Below are 16,738 nucleotides of genomic sequence, written 5' to 3'. Positions count from 1 at the left end.
GATGATTCTCTTTCCATGGAGAAATGGGAGGCGGGGGGAGGAGGCGCTGACATCTTTTGGATGGGGAGTGGAGGTAGTGGAGATGAGTGCATCTCCTTTTGTTTCCCCTACAATTCTTTGGGCAGGAATTTGGGCTCTGGGAATTGCAGCAGCCAAGAGTCAAGAAGAACTTGATGATGGGTTTGCACCAGATTTGACTTACACAGCCTAAAGTTCAAGAACCATAGATTTAGCAGGAGTAACTTGCATTTCCTTTCCAGAGAATGATGGAACTGTTGTTGTTGTTGTTGTTGTTGTTCAGTCGTTCAGTCGTGTCCGACTCCTCGTGACCCCATGGACCATAGCACGCCAGGCCTTCCTGTCCTGCGCTCTCTCCCAGAGCATGCTCAAGTCCATATTCATTGCATCGGTGATGCTATCTAGCCATCTCATCCTCTGCCATCCCCTTCTCCTTTTGCCTTCAGTCTTTCCCAGCATCAGGGTCTTTTCCAGAGAGTTTTCTCTTCGCATTAGGTGGCCAAAATATTTGAGCTTCAGCTTCAGTATCTGTCCTTCCAATGAGCAGTCAGGGTTGATTTCCTTTAGGATGGACTGATTTGACCTCCTTGCAGTCCAGGGGACTCGTAAGAGTCTTCTCCAGCACCACAGTTGGAAAGCATCAATTCTTCGGCGCTCAGCCTTCCTTATAGTCCAGCTCTCACAGCCATACGTTACTACTGGGAAAACCATAGCTTTGATTATGCGGACCTTTGTCGGCAAGGTGATGTCTCTGCTTCTTACTATGTTGTCTAGGTTTGCCATAGCTTTCCTCCCAAGGAGCAAGCGTCTTTTAATTTCATGGCTACAGTCACCATCTGCGGTGATCTTGGAGCCCAAGAAAGTAAAATCTGTCACTGCTTCCATTTCTTCCCCATCCATATGCCAGGAAGTGATGGGGCCAGATGCCATGATCTTAGATTTTTTAATGTTGAGTTTCAAACCAGCTTTTGCACTCTCCGCTTTCACCCTCAACAAGAGGCTCTTTAGATCCTCTTTGCTTTCTGCCATTAGGGTGGTATCATCTGCGTATCTGAGGTTGTTGATAATTCTCCCAGCAATCTTAATTCCGACCTGTGATTCATCCAGCTCGGCATTTCTCCTGATGTACTCTGCATATAAGTTAAATAAGCAGGGCGACAGTATGCAGCCTCGTCGTACTCCTTTCCCAATTTTGAACCAGTCGATTTTGTTCCATGTCCGGTTCTTACTGTTGCTTCTTGACCCTTGTACAGGTTTCTCAGGAGACAGGTAAGGTGGTCTGGTACCCCCATCTCTTTCAGAGTTTGCCAGAGTTTGTTGTGATCCACACAATCAAAGGCTTTAGCGTAGTCAATGAAGCAGAAATAGACGTTCTTCTGGAATTCTCTTGCTTTCTCCATGATCCAGCGAATGTTGGCGATTTGATCTCTAGTTCCTCTGCCTCTTCGAAACCCAGCTTGTACTTCCGGTAGTTCTCGGTTCGCATACTGCTGAAGCCTAGCTTGTAAGATTTTGAGCATAACCTTGCTAGCATGTGAAATGAGCGCAATTGTATGGTAGTTTGAACACTCTTTGGCATTGCCCTTCTTTGGAATTGGAATGTAAACTGACCTTTTCCAATCTTGTGGTCACTGCTGAGTGTTCCAAATGTGTTGGCATATTGAGTGCAGCACTTTAACAGCATCATCTTTTAGGATTTTAAATAGCTCAGCTGGAATACTGTCATCTCCGCTAGCTTTGTTGTTAGTAATGCTTCCTAAGGCCCACTTGACTTCACTCTCGAGGATGTCCGGCTCAAGTTCAGTGACCGCACTATCATGGCTATCAGGGACATTAAGATATTTCCTGTATAGTTCTTCTGTGTATTCTTTCCACCTCTTCTTAATCTCATCTGCTTCTGTTAGGTCCCTGCCTTCTTTGTCCTTTATCATGCCTCTCTTTGCCCAAAACGTTCCCTTGAGATCTCCAATTTTCTTGAAGAGATCTCTAGTCTTTCCCATTCTGTTGTTTTCCTCGCTTTCTTTGCATTGTTCATTTAAGAAGGCCTTCTTGTCTCTCCTTGCTATTCTCTGGAACTCTGCATTCAGTTGGATATATCTTCCCCTTTCTCCCTTGCTTTTCGCTTCCCTTCTTTCTTCAGCTACTTGTAAAGCCTCCTCAGACAGCCACTTGGCTTTCTTGCATTTCTTTTTCTTTGGGATTGCTGCCTCCTGAACAATGTTACGGACCTTCGTCCATAGTTCCTCAGGCACTCTGTCTATCAGGTCTAATCCCTGAAATCTATTCCTCACCTCCACTGTATATTCGCAAGGGATATGATTTAGGTCATACCTGAATGGTTTAGTGGATTTCCCAACGTTCTTCAATTTAAGCCGAAATTTTGCAACAAGAAGCTCATGATATGAGCCACAGTCAGCTCCAGGTCTTGTTTTTACTGACTGTATAGAGCTTCGCCATCTTTGGCTGCAAAGGACATAATCAATCTGATTTCGATATTGACCATCTGGTGATGTCCATGTGTATTTATTTTTTATTTATTTATTATTAAATTTATTAATCGCCCATCTGGCTGGTCACCCAGCCACTCTGGGCGATGTACAACATACAATAAAACAGTTTAAAACAATAAAATTCTACAATAAAAACATTTCCTAAAATACCCTAACCCACCCCAAATGCCTGCCTGAACAACCACGTTTTTAATGCACGATGGAAGCTCATTAAAGAGGGGGCATGACGGAGTTCCCTAGGGAGGGAGTTCCACAGAGTGGGGGCCACCACAGAAAAGGCCCTCTCCCTCGTCCCCACCAGTCTAGCTGTCCTGGCTGATGGGACAGAGAGAAGGCCATCCGAGGCTGATCTTGTTAAGCGGCCTGTCTGGTGCTGCTGGAGGCGCTCCTTAAGATAGGCTGGGCCGGAACCATATAGGGTTTTAAAGGTCAAAACCAACACCTTGTATTTGGCCCGGAAAACAACTGGTAACCAGTGCAACTCCTTCAGCACTGGAGTGATGTGATCTCGCCGGCGGCTGCCTTTAATCAGGCGAGCCGCCGCGTTCTGTACCAGCTGCAGTTTCCGAACCGTCTTCAAGGGTAACCCCATGTAGAGCGCATTACAGTAGTCTAAACGAGAGGAGACCAGGGCATGTAATACCGATGGGAGCAGATGGTCGGGAAGGTAGGGGCGCAGCCGCCATATCAGATGGAGTTGATACAGCGCTGTCCTGCTCACAGCTGACACCTGAGCCTCCATGGACAGCTGGGAGTCCAAAATGACCCCCAGGCTGCGGACCTGGTCTTTCAAGGGTAGCCGTACTCCATTCAACACCAGGTCAACATCCCCCAGCCTCCTCTTGTCTCCCACCAAAAGTACCTCGGTCTTGTCAGGGTTCAGCTTCAGCTTATTCCTCCCCATCCAGCCACTCACTGTCTCTAGACATTTGGACAGGGATTCTACGGCCAACCTTGGTGAAGATTTGAACGCGAGGTAGAGCTGCGTGTCATCCGCATACTGATGACACTGCACCCCAAACCTCCTGATGATAGCCCCCAGCGGCTTCACATAGATGTTAAATAGCATCGGGGAGAGGATGGAACCCTGTGGCACCCCACAAGTGAGCGGCCACAGGTCCGAAACCTCCTCTCCCAGTGGTACCCTCTGGTACCTGCCGGAGAGGAAGGACCGGAACCACCGCAATATGGTGTCTCCAATTCCCAACCCCTCCAGGCGGTCCAGGAGGATACCGTGGTCAATGGTATCAAAAGCCGCTGAGAGGTGGAGGATAACAAGGAAGGAGCATTCACCCCTGTCCAGAGCCCTCCTCATATCATCTACCAAGGCGACCAAGGCCGTTTCTGTCCCATGCCCAAGCCTGAAGCCCGACTGAAATGGATCTAGATAATCGGCTTCTTCCCAAGTGTGCCTTCAACTGCACCGCCACCACCCGCTCAATCACCTTGCCCAAAAATGGCAGATTTGAGACTGGGCGAAAGTTGTTCAGAACTTGAGGATCCAAGGAGGGCTTCTTTAAGAGCGGTCTTATCACTGCCTCCTTGAGGGCTGATGGCATCACTCCCTCCTCAAGGGAGGCGTTCACCACCGCCCTGATCCCCTCACCCAGTCTCTCTCTGCAGCTCATAATGAGCCAAGGTGGGCAAGGATCAAGTAAGCAGGTGGTCGGCCGTACAGATGAAAGCACAAAACCGGTTTGCCACAGGCCGCTTCTTGCACACTAACTGTATCCACAGCATGCAGAGTAACACACCTAATCTGATCAATTTTATCTGCAAAGTGCCTTGCCAAGGCCTCACAGGAGGCCTTAGAATACTCCAGTGGTTCCGGAGCCACAGGACTGACCAGGCTCCGGACCACTTGGAACAGCCTCCTGGGACAGCACTCTGCAGACACGATGGAGGCAGCATAATATTCCTTTTTTGCTGCCTTCACCGCCACGTGATAGGCTGAAAATACAGCTCTAGCCTGTGTCTGATTGTCTTTGGAGCGAGACATCCGCCACCGGCGCTCTAGCTGTCTCACCTCCTGTTTCAGAGCTCGTAACCGCGGATTGAACCATGGTGCAGTCCGAGCCCTGTTCAGGGGGAGAGGGCGTTTCGGAGCCACCTGATCTAATGCCCCAGTGATTGCAGCATTCCAGCCACCCACCAGGCTCTCGACCGAGTGGCCGTTGGCGTGCCCCAGAGAATCCCCAAGCGCGTTCAGGAATCCATTTGGATCCATAAGACGCCTGGGGCGGACCATTTTAATGGGTCCTCCACCCCTGCGGAGGGGTTGTGGAACCGATAAGGCCAACATCACCAGATAGTGATCTGACCATGACAAGGGGGTGGTGGATATACCCCCGATTTCCAGATCACTCCCCGCATCTCCAGAAACAAGCACAAGGTCTACTGCATGACTGGCTACATGGGTGGGCCCAGTTAGAATATGGTGCAGCTCCCAGGAGGCCATGGTCTCCATGAAGTCCCGAGGTGCTCCTGTGAGGATGGCCTCTGAATGTACGTTGAAGTCCCCCAACACCAATAAGCTAGGGGACTGTACACGCACATCAGAGACCACCTCAAGCACCTCGGCCAGGGAGTCAGTCGTGCAGCAGGGTGGATGGTACACGAGCAGAATCCCCAGACTGCCCTTCGGGCCCAACCTCCAGTACATGCACTCAGCAGCCTTGGTCTCCTGGAGAGGGGGTCTGGTGAAGACCAAGTACTCTCTGTAGATAACAGCCACTCCCCCTCCCTGATCCCCAGCCCTTGGCTGCTGTGCACACGAAAATCCGGCTGGACACATGGCTACAAGGGTTAGAGCAGCAGCCTCGGCCAGCCAGGTCTCCGTAATACATGCCAGGTCTGCACCCTCATCCAGGATCATGTCATGGATGAGGGAGGTTTTCTGGGTAACAGACCTGGCATTGCAGAGCAGCAAACGAAGGCCAGAAGATGGGGTCACGCCTCCCCCAGCCATCCTTTGGCTCTGGACAGGCCCGGAGCAGGGGACAGATACTACACATCTCTCCCTCGTTCCCCTTACCTGGCATGGCCTGCCCCTAGTGCTCCGCCAGTGCCTGCCGCCCAGCCTCGGTATCTTCTGGCCCCCAACACTCCCCCCACTGCCTCCATCAGGTGGACACATGCCCCCTCGCTCCCGCCTATCAGGCAGGCTACCCACCCCTAAAAACACAACAAAATCCCCCAGAAAAACAGACAGACAGACAGACAGACAGACACACACACACACACACACACACACACACACACACACACACACACACCAAAAAAACAATTAAAATCCCCTTAAAAATAATGCCAGGCCGGAGTCCACAGGGAAGGCCTGGTGGCGGCGGTGGTGGCGGCGGCAGCAGCAGCAGCTGCTGGCCCAGCAGCAGCTGCTGGCCCAGCAGCAGCAGCAGGCGCGCCTCTTCCCTGGTGGTGGCTTCTCCTGCAGGCCCTGGCTCTCCCAGGCCACCTCAGCCAGCCAGCTTATGTAGCCCCTCCAGGGAGGGGCAGGTGGAGCAGCACAGCTGGCTCGGTACCTGCGGGCCTGGTCCTACAGGGATTGGCGGTCTGCCAGGCAGAAGTCCACAGGGAAGGCCTGGTGGTGGTGGTGGTGGTGGCAGCAGCAGCAGCAGCAGGTGCGCCTCTTCCCCGGTAGTGGTGGCTTCTCCTGCAGGCCCTGGCTCTTGTGCTGTTGGAAAAGAGTGTTTGCTATGATCAGCATGTTCTCTTGGCAAAACTCTATTAGCCTTTGTCCTGCTTCATTTTGTACACCAAGGCCATGCTTGCCTGTTATCCCATCTTGGGTGGCCCTGCACGGGATAGCTTATGGCTTCACTGAGTTACGCAAGCCCCTTCGCCACAACAAGGCAGTGATCCATGAAGGGGATGGAACTGTAGTGAGTTGCATTTTCCAAAGCCCCAGGCCCTGCAACCTGACCTGTACAAAAAAAGCTCTGGTAGGCCCTGTCTTAAGCCACTGAATCCCTTTTTCTTGTTGAGGGGAACCATTTAAACTGAGGGTGTTCTGTAGAGCAAGCTTGGGAGAGTCTTGCTTCACGCATATTGCATCTATTGCAGTGCAGTAAACCAGTGCAGAGGTCTATTAAAGCAGCAGCTTGTGCCATCTGGATGCAAATGGAATACCTGCTGAACTGTCAAGCCCTGGGACATGCTTTAAAACTTAATTGAGGCTTCAGAGTGTTTTACAGCACAGCATCCACAGTACAATTGACAAAAGGAAAATATTGGAAGAGGGGAGAGAAAGGGACATCTCTCATCACGTGCCACTTGGAACACTGGTTTTTATGCAAATTGAGGAAACACTGCTATGTTAAAGGATACTATTTCAGGGATGCTCCATCTCTGATATAATGAGCATTAAACCTTAAAATGTAGTGAGCTTTTTCACTCTTCCATAGCCCTCTACTGGATGCCTAGTTCAGCAGATTGGGGGGGAGGGGGGATCTTTCTTTCCCAGAATGCCTTGATTTATTACAGTTTAACTTGAGTGCTATCCTTGTAACGAAATAGTTAATGGGAGAGGTGGGTGTTACCCCATTTTATCTGTACAAAAACCCTGGGAGGTAGGCTAACCTGAGACTGGAGCATAGGAAACTGCCTTATACCAAGTCAGACCCTTGATCCATCTAGCTCAGTATTGTCAACACTGACTGGTAGTGGCCCTCCAGGGTTTCAGGCAGGGTTTTTTCCTGCTCTGCCTGCTGTGGATTGAACCGGGGACCTTATGCATGCAAAGCAGGTGCTGTACCACTGAGTTATGGCCTCATGTGACTTGGGACATGAGGCAAATGGCTTGGCCAAATGGCTGTTTAACCCCAAGTCTCCCAAGTCTGGCTTTTGACCCACTACTACTACCCCATGCAGGCAGACACAGGGTCTGTGTCTGCTGCTTGTGATCAGAAGGTCCAAGGGAAAGACGGAGGGCTTGATGCCCGAGGGAGGTAAAGGATTGAGAGCAAAGAGCCGTCCACTCTACAGTCCAGAGAACTGCTGAAAGCCTCGTGCCCAGTTTGGGAGAGAAGAACGGTGGTGGGGTGGAGCCAGACTGCCTTGGTTGTGGCCCATTGTTTGTGGAGCTGCTTCTTGCAAATGCCTCCTGACCGTACTTCCAATATTTTGGGAAGCAACACAGATATGTTTGTAGTAGTAGATGTTCTGAGGTTTGAAATACTCTGACTTGTGTTGGTCTTTTTAGTTCTGCAATATTTATTGCTACAAGCATCCTGTTGGTTTCTCTTTTTATTTTTAAAACTTGTTTAAGCCAGGTTTGAGCCTCTCAAGTAAAAGAAACATTAAGCCACATTTGAGCTTCTCAAGTAAAGGAAACATAGACATGGACCAATTGGTGCTGAGCTGGAAGAGGGACTAATCTTGTCTAGAGGGGCACAAATGTTGATGGCCTGGCTTGGGCTGGGGCTACTTCCTGGCAAGGAGTCAGGGTAAGCTGTCTTGCCACACCGAGCTCTTTGGCTCTGGGTCTGGCGATGCTTTTGTGGCAAGGGAGCCAGGGCTGTGCTGTGCTTCCACATGCCATTTGGGTCGCATCAGATGCCTTGGACTTTGAGGAAGACGGATTCTGGCATGAGAAGTTGCATGTGGGGGTTTTGGTACTACTTGAGGGGCGCACGAAGGAGCCCAGCCACCGCATTGCTCCCACCCAGCCACGGTGACATGAGAAGGGGACAGGTTTGCAGCAGAAGCTACTCGCCTCAGTTCCTAAAGCTGGTGGCATCTTCAAGATGGAAGTGAACGGCTCTTTCCCTCCTAGGCCTGAAGCATGTGTCGGATGACATGAAGACCCACAAGAACCCATCGCTGAAGAGCCAAGGCGGCTCAGTGCGGACGGGACCAAAGCCTTTCACGGCTCCAAAGCCCACCTGTGCCATAAACCCCTCCCAAAAACATCCTGTCAAGAAGGAGCCTCCTGTGCTGGAGCTGGAAGGCAAGAAATGGAGAGTGGTGAGTGTGGAAGGGCTGGAATGCCATGGGGGATGGGATCCCACATGCAGATGCCCAGCTACTCCCAAGGAGATGCTTTCTAAGGCAGCAGAGATCTGGGCCAAGATCCGTTGCAAAAGCCGTGCCGCCAACAACCTTCTCTGGGCAGTGTCTACTCCACACAAGTGCAGAAAAGGGAACGTGGCACAGGCTGTAGAGTGCACCTTCCTGAGTGATCCATTTAAATAAAAGGAGAATGTTCTAGCCCTTAGCTATGGTTTGAATAGGCTTGAGAGCATGTGGGGAATGCCTTATAACAGGGGTGCAGAACCTCAGGCCTGCAGGCCAGATTAAGCTTTCTCGGGGTCCCGTTCCCGTCCTCCAGGGTTCCCTAGGTGGCCATGGCCCCTTTCCCTGATCGCTGATCAGTTGATGGTTTCCTGGCTTTTGTGTGGCTCTTCTCCCTCCCCCTGCCCTTCCAAAAGGTTGAAATTCCTCTCCTAAGGCTTCGTTACTGGCAGGAAGAGCTCCAAGCTAGAATAGGCTGGCGTTTCAGCCCCACCCCATTTTGCCGTCAGCCCCACCCACCACTAGAATGCAACCCCGAGAATGTCTCTGAAGTGGGATTCGGCCCTCAGACTGAAAGAGGTTCAACACCTCTACCTTATAAAACCTAGAAGCCAGATGGGTAGGAATGAGACTGCCAGTAGCCAGGGAGCCCGACTGCAGTGCCTTGCCCCTCTCCATAATGACTGGAATCCTCAGTTTGCATAATATATGCAGACTGCATCACCTTGTTTTCTTAGTGCAGAGCATACTCAGTTCTGCCTTCTCTTTCCCGGCGTCCTCTGCCCCGTGGGTGGCTGACGTCTGTCTTCTCAGCAAGCTGTGCTATTCTCCAGATGCTCGTACGAGGGCTAGAACAATCCAGCCCTTTCCGGAATGCACATGAGAGAACGAGGCACTAGCGTTGATATGAAATAAGGCATGCAGATATCTTACTTGATAGGAAATAAGGGGTGTGCATAGATTTGCGCAACACAAGCCCCCTTCTCACTAACAGTAAATGCACATTTGCAGGGTGGCATTACCAGTGGGCATGATCCTACTCTCCCACTGCATGTTTATTCTTCATTTGCTGAATGTTTATTCCTTTTTTCAGACAGTTATTGTCTCCCAAAGCAGCTGACATAAATAAAAAGAGACAGGCCCTGCCATCAGGCTTACAAACTAAAAAGGCAAAAGACACACAAGGGGCAGGGAGGGAGACCAGTTTTTCAAGCCAGAACCAGGTGGTGAGCTGTAAGCTGGCATTTAAACTTGCTTCGGGTTGTGGTGATCTGCCCTTGCTGGTGTTCTTGCTTGAGGGTCTTGTTCACTGAACATGGGCAGAGTGCGTCTGAGCACCCCTTATAATCTTACTGTGCTTTCTAATAAGAAAAATTGTAAGTGAAGCTTGTTTTTACCATTCTCTGACTTAAAACAGGATAGAACCTCCGGGGCTACTTGCATCTTGCTTTGGGGGCTGGGTTCAGTCCAGCTGTTATGACCTCAGTGTGTACATACCCTGACATGGGAGGGACAGCTTTTATTCTGCTGTGTTTTGGCTGTGCCTGATTAGGGCGGTTGCCTGATCTTAAAGAAATGTTAAAGGCACAATCCTATGAATGCATAGACAGAAAAAAGGGCCTACAACTCCCAGCATGCCCCAGCCAGTCTATGCATGCCTAGAATTATGCCCTCAGTTTACTGTTCATTAATCAGTCAAGTAATTGGTGAGCTCTGCATATTAAATAGTTCTGGATCAAAAGAAATTTTGTTTTTAGATGCTGCATATGTGTCATAGCAGCCAGCATCTTAGAAGAGCATCTTGGAATTGCATCTTCCATTTTTATAAGGATTTGCTAATTTTTTTTAAGTCTACTGGCCAGATCAGATCAGAGCACCTTTTTAGATGATCAGAAGGTTCTTCTAATAAATTAAGCACTGCAGCTCTGTGGGTGAGGAACTCTTGCTCAGTGCACTCCTTCAGACATGTCTGCAGCTCCTCGTCATCCCTAAGGAAGGGGAGCTGGCTCGAATGAACTGCCCTTCCTTTCTAGGAGAACCAAGAGAATGCCTCCAACTTGGTGATCACTGACACGGAGCTGAAGCAGGTGGCCTACGTCTACAAGTGCGTGAACAGCACGCTCCGTATCAAAGGCAAGATCAACTCCATCACGCTTGGTAGGTGGTTCACATCTGCTTGGGGTGGAGGCAAAGCAGGAATGGGGCACCTGTGAACAGCATCCTCCTTGAAACCTTCTGAAACACAAAATGTAAAATATTCCTCCTCTGGGAGTTGCTCAAGGAGAAGTGTTAGAATAGAGCTGGCTGGAGGGCAAAGAATTTTCTTGGGGCACCTGGCACTGCAGCATTGCTGGAGCGAAACCTGTGTGGACCTGGAGCAGAAGGGCAGCGCCAGAATGATGGGAAGCCGAAAAATGATGCTCCGCCAGTCTTTTCTGGCTGGGTGCCCTCCGGATGTGTTGGACTGAGATTACCACCATCCGTGGGGATGATGGGAGTTGTAGTCCTACACATCCAGAGGACACCTGGTTGGGAAAGTCTGCTCTATGTAAAAACTTTTACTACACAATGTGGCACGCCCAACGTGCTTCGGTGTGTCTCCTTCAGGGGCAGGAAGCGCTTATCTTGCTACCTACTTGTAGCAGCTCATTCAGAGCATGTTCTTTGTCCCTCTTGAATGTCCATTTTTGCTGTGTACCAGAAAGGGGGGTCTCTAGCTGCTGCTGCTGCTGTGCAGCTGAACAACATTCAGAGCCAGTGTGGTGTAGTGGCAAGAGTGTTGGAGTAGGAGCCGGGAGATCCAGGTTCTAGTCCCCACTCGGCCATGGAAGCTCACTGGGTGACTTTGGGCCAGTCACACACTCTCAGCCCAACCCACCTCACAGGGTTGTTGTGAGGCTAAAATGGAGAGGCTAAAATGGAGAGGAGGAGGATTATGTACGCTGCCTTGGGTTCCTTAAAAGAGGGGAAAAGGTGGGATATAAATGTAATAAAATAAACATTCAGAAATATCCAGCCCCTATCTCTGAACATGTTGCGTTTGACATCCAGAGTCAATTTACACTTGGATAGGTGGGGAAATGCAGCAGAAACATATTTATACAGCACTATCGATATAGCTGGTGCTTTATAGAGTCTGGTAAACAAACGAGACAGATCTCTGCCCCAAGGGAGCTGACCATCTGAAGTGGGCAGTGAGGAAGCCCCCAAGGGGAGAGCAGAAGCTCCAAAGGGCTTAATGGGAGTGAAGTTCATGATCTCTGAGAGGAGAGCAGACATGGGCTTGGGTACTGTCGGAGTCGAGGGTGCCGGGTTGAGCCATGGCCTTGTGGAAGAGGCTTTTGAGGTGGGCTTTAAAGGAAGCTGTTGGGAAACAAGGCAGGTATCACGACGTTAATTTCTGAAGCCAGCCTTGTAGTCTTCTTTGCCTGGGGCGGGTAGCAGTTGCACCTGGTCAAGCACCCAGGGAGCAAACTGAGCCACACCCAGCGGGCTTTCTGGGCTGCTTCACATGCTGCAGAATTCCATGCGGGAAATGGCTCCTTACCCTCCCGTGCACTGTTGCTGCTGTGACAGTAATGCATCTCTGTGCAATTCAATCCACCCAAACCTACCTGGGCGCAAGAAATACTGTTGGAATCAATGGGCCTAAGTGGGCCAAATTCCATGTTGGTTTGGTGTCCTTAGTGTTTTCTTTCCCGAATGCTTCCCCCACGTTTCAGGCGGGGGCCGGGGCAGGCAGCTGTTACGCTGACTTGCCTGACACCAATCCGTGAACGGAGGTGAGACGGAAACCTGAGCACATTATGAACGGCCACAAGAGCTGCAAGGTAAACCCAGCCCTGAATGGTCCCTCCTGTGCCATTTCTTTTTCGTAGATAACTGCAAGAAGGTAGGCCTGGTGTTCGATGACGTGGTGGGCATCGTTGAAATCATAAACAGCCGGGATGTTCAAGTTCAGGTAACTGCACACGTCTCCGTTCCTCTCCGCATTGTAACAGCCCTCACCCTGCCTTGTCTCTTCTGAAGAGCAGACGCTTCAGTGTGGAAGAAAGCTGAAGTAAGAAAAGCCCATGGGCTGCAGGACGTTAGGCTTTAGGTTCTCGAGATCTGTGTAACAGGAACTGATTATTGAAGCACTTGCAATAGTTAGATCCTGCTCTTCAGGCCTGAAGGGCTTCCAGAATTGTTAATCCAGGCTTCCCCAACCTGGCTTCCTCTAGAAGTGTTGGAGCGCAACTTCCATAGTTAAGAACATAAGAGCCCTACTGGATCAGACCAAGGGTCCGTCTAGTCCAGCATTCGGTTCGTACAGTGGCCAACCAGCTGCCCACAGGACACGAGTGCAACCGCGCTCTTCCGCCCGTGTTCCCCAGCAACTGATGTACATAGGCATACTGCCTCCGAGGTAGCATAGAGCCATCAGGACTAGTAGCCTTTTGATAGCCTTCTCCAGGAATTTGCCGAACCCCCTTTTAAAGCCATCCAGTTCTCATTGGGAGTTGTGTTCCAGCACTTCTAGAGGAAGCCAGGTTGGAGAAGCCTGGGTTAACCGTCCTGGAAGCCCTTCAGGGCTGAAGAGCAGGACAAAACTATAGGGAGTGCTTTAATAATCAGGAGCAGGCTGTTATAATTGACACTTTTAAACTATCCTCCTCATTAAAAAAAAAAAAATACAAAGTAGCAGAATGTTAACAGCTATGGATAGAAGTTTAAAACCAGAACCAGTAGGGTAAAACATCAGCTACTAGGCCTGGGCAAATAAAAAGGTCTGGGACTGCAAAGATAACCACGTTGGCTGCAGGCGGGGAAGGCTTTCTGAAGAAGGGCATGCCATCACCGAAGAAGCAGTCTCAAGTTACCATCTGCCTCGCCTTGTATGGTGGAGGGAACCAAATACGATCCTGCAGAGATGAACTTGGGGTCATGTGGGAGCAAGCAGCCCATGAGAATCAAGCTGCTTGAAGCTTTAAAGGTGAAGACCGGCACTTTTAATTGTGCCTGGAAGGGGATAAAAGGGCAGTGTCATTTCGAAACTGGCAAATTACGATCTGAACACCCTGCCCTAGCTGGCAGACTAGCTATAGTACTTTCTACTAGTTGATGCTTCCAAAATAAGCCCCTACGTTAGAGTCATCCAACTGGGATGTTATCAGAGCAATGGAGGACCAACTTCCCACATTTCCTTCATATCTGGGGTGTAAGGTGGTAGCGGCTGTAGCCGTTTGACATCCTTACTCTTCATGCTAGGTAATGGGTAAAGTGCCAACCATTTCCATCAACAAGACAGATGGTTGCCATGTCTACCTGAGCAAGAGCTCCTTAGACTGTGAGATCGTCAGTGCCAAGTCTTCAGAGATGAACGTCCTTGTTCCCACAGACAACGGTGACTTTGTAAGTCTTTTTCTGGTCACTTTGGTGGTGGTCATTAGATTGACAGAAGGAACTCTCTTGGAATAGGTCATGGTTTTAAAAATGTCACCAATCCCTTGCTGAAACAGAAACGAGGCTGGAGAGCTTTACTGCTTAAAGGATCTTAACACCTGGTCTTCGAGGTCCAGGTGTAACTGGGCCTTCAGTGGCAGGGAGTGACATCTAGGATTGAAGAATTAGGTAGTGGGAATTGAGAAGCCAAGCTTGAAATGGCTTAAGTCAGCCTTCCCCAACCTGGTGCCCTCCTGGACTACAGTTCCCAGCATCCCCCCAGCTTGCATAGCTGGGAGTTAGTCCAACACATCTGGAGGGCACCAGGTTGGGGAAGGCTGGTGTAGTGGGTTATTTGAGATGATATTTTGCATGGGGTCACTGCTGATTACATCTCTTCAAACTTTCCTCATTTATCCCTTCCCCTGCAGCTCACTTGACCATGATACCTTAAGTGGAACCTCCATGTTCCCAGGCTGTATGCCACTGAATACCAGTAATGGAACGGGGTGGGGAGGACAGTCGGGGAAGATTGAGTGCCTTTGTGCCATTCTTCCAAGGAGCATCTACCTGGCTATTGGGGGAGGGTGGTTGCTGAACTGGGTGGGTGTTTGGTCTGATGTGGCAAGATTCTTCCTGTGCTCGTATAGGATTTGTAAAGGAGTGACCTTGGTGTGGATGCACCTGGGGACAGATGGCACAAAGGGACTCGGAGGGCTGCAGATACTGTAGAGGCCTCCATGCAAACACAGTATTGACTCCTGTATTTTGTTCCCCCAGAATGAGTTTCCCATCCCCGAACAATTCAAGACGCTGTGGAACGGGAAGAAGTTAGTCACCACGGTGACGGAAATTGCTGGATAAGGTCACCTGGCGCTCAACACCTCCCCTCGCCCCACTGTGGGACAAATCTGCTTTTCTGGGGGATGATTTCTAGATTTCCTGTACCTTTTTCTGCTCCCCATCTGCTTCTGTCTTCTCCCGAGAGACTTGCCTACCTTCCTTCACTGAAAATACCTCAGGCTGGGATTTGGGGTAGGGTGGCAGGATCATTCGCTTCTATCTGTTGATCAGCAGGAAGGTGTGGAGTTTTGGCCGGACAAAACCCCATCACCAATCAGTTTTTGTCCAGCCTTTTTGTGCTGACTGGACCCAGTGCTCATGACTGGCTTCCAGGTGTGTTGTTTCCCCCGTCATTTAAGTGAGGAACACTGGCCCCCTTGGAATAAAACAAGTATCAGGGTATAGAGTCCCCAGTGATGTGTATGTGAAAGTGTATCTGGCAGGTGTGATTTGGGGAAGTACAAGGCAATTGACTAATTCTGCTAAACTAATCTAACCAGGGGTGTTGATTCTGGGAATGGTTTTGCTGGACCAAAGGCTGCAGACTGAGATGTGTAGCATTCCTCCTTCCCCCAATTATTTCCCCCCTTCCTTTGTGCTCAGTGTAAAATTCTGTATTGTGCCATGATGTTGGGGGAGATCTCTCGGTTACAGGTGCCACAAGACTACCATGGAACAGACCCCCCCTCACTTCCGGGAGTCTATCAAGCAGCTAGAGAGCTACTGCTCATCCACTTCCACTCAAGCCTTCCTTTAAAGGGAAAGTTGTGCCCAAAGGGTCCCTCGTCTAAGCAGCTAAACATTGTTCAGTCTGCCAGGGCAGTTTTTTCTTAGAATCCATCCCTCCAGGGAGGGGTAGTTCTCCATTCCAAATCCAGTATTTAGTTATTTGTAAGCGCAAGTTCATTGCAGTTCTGTCATTTTTCATCAAAAGTTATTTACATGGTAGAGTGTGGAAGGCTTTCTTCCTCTGGCTGGCCCTTCCCCCTTGCTCGGCTTCTTCCTCTCTGCAGAAAGTCCAGCGTGTTCGCAATGCACTGCAACGGTTGCGCCAAGACGTGGTACTGTACTGGCCCACCAAAGGGAGCTGCCTCTGCGCCTGAATCATAGTGTCTTGGATAGCATAAGCATATCTTATTTCCCCCTTTGCCACATTGAGTTTTTCACTAAAATGAAACTTCACAGAAGATATGCAATTTTTTTTTAAACAGTCCTGTGACTTTTGTTCTTCTCTCCTGAGGCTTGTGGAAATAAACTTTCTTATGTACTTAAAATTATACTGAAGATAGAATAAAGTTAATGCCAAGTTGCTCATGAAGGTGGTGGTCCTTATTAAGCTCACCTGCAGTCAGCTCCGCTCAGAAAGAGAAGCCTGCAAATATCAGTTTACAGCCTGAGACTAGTGTTACTTATTGGTTTTCAAATTGACTGTCCCCAGGATACAATTCTCCATTTGAACCCGTTTGATGAATCCGTGCCTTTGAGAGTTTTAGGGGACACACTCCTCTCTTACTGCAGCTGCAAGGGGTAAGGGTGAGTAAGTGCTCTTTCAGGGAAGTTTGACTCCTTGGATCAGGGCCATTGAGCCTGTGGGTTACATCTGGCCTGCTTCCTCAGGTGGCCTTACCCCCTTTCTCCTGACCACTGATTGTGGCTTTTGTGCCTGTTCTCTCCCACCCCCCACCCCCACCTCGGTTTTAAAAGGATGACATGCTTCTCCTAAGGCTCAGTTACTGGCAGTAAGACCCTAAAGCTAAAATACAATGATATTCTTTTACCTTTGGCCCTAGCTACCACTGGAATGTGACACCAGCAAGCATATCTGAAATTGGTTTTGGCCCTGAGGCTTGACACCCCTGGACCTGTTAAAACAGAGGTCACTGCCCAGAGAATTCCACTGTGCTGGCAGACAGACA

The 16,738-nt window shown here is 49.8% G+C and overlaps 1 protein-coding gene across 5 annotated transcripts in view; it reads left to right on the top strand.

Annotated features, from left to right (window-relative positions):
• The window catches only part of CAP1 (cyclase associated actin cytoskeleton regulatory protein 1), a 35,692-nt gene extending 19,045 nt beyond the window's left edge, over nucleotides 1-16,647 (top strand). For 4 of the 5 annotated variants that reach the window (XM_084815955.1, XM_084815956.1, XM_084815958.1 and 1 more), the window contains exons 9-13: nucleotides 8,317-8,507; nucleotides 10,589-10,712; nucleotides 12,434-12,516; nucleotides 13,806-13,949; nucleotides 14,760-16,647. In XM_084815955.1, the coding sequence (XP_084672081.1) occupies nucleotides 8,317-8,507; nucleotides 10,589-10,712; nucleotides 12,434-12,516; nucleotides 13,806-13,949; nucleotides 14,760-14,843 (626 nt within the window). In that variant the 3' untranslated portion in view covers nucleotides 14,844-16,647. Of the gene's footprint in view, nucleotides 1-8,316; nucleotides 8,508-10,588; nucleotides 10,713-12,433; nucleotides 12,723-13,127; nucleotides 13,217-13,805; nucleotides 13,950-14,759 lie in introns of those variants that run through there. The other variant, XR_014785165.1, reaches the window with a different exon arrangement.
• Nucleotides 16,648-16,738: the final 91 nt, after the last annotated feature.

This window comes from Heloderma suspectum, chromosome 10 (genome assembly GCF_057233095.1).
Source record: "Heloderma suspectum isolate Gila_16-S chromosome 10, 16-S_ref, whole genome shotgun sequence".
Taxonomy (NCBI): Eukaryota; Metazoa; Chordata; class Lepidosauria; order Squamata; family Helodermatidae; genus Heloderma; species Heloderma suspectum.
This window is presented reverse-complemented; position numbering and strand designations above follow the sequence as displayed.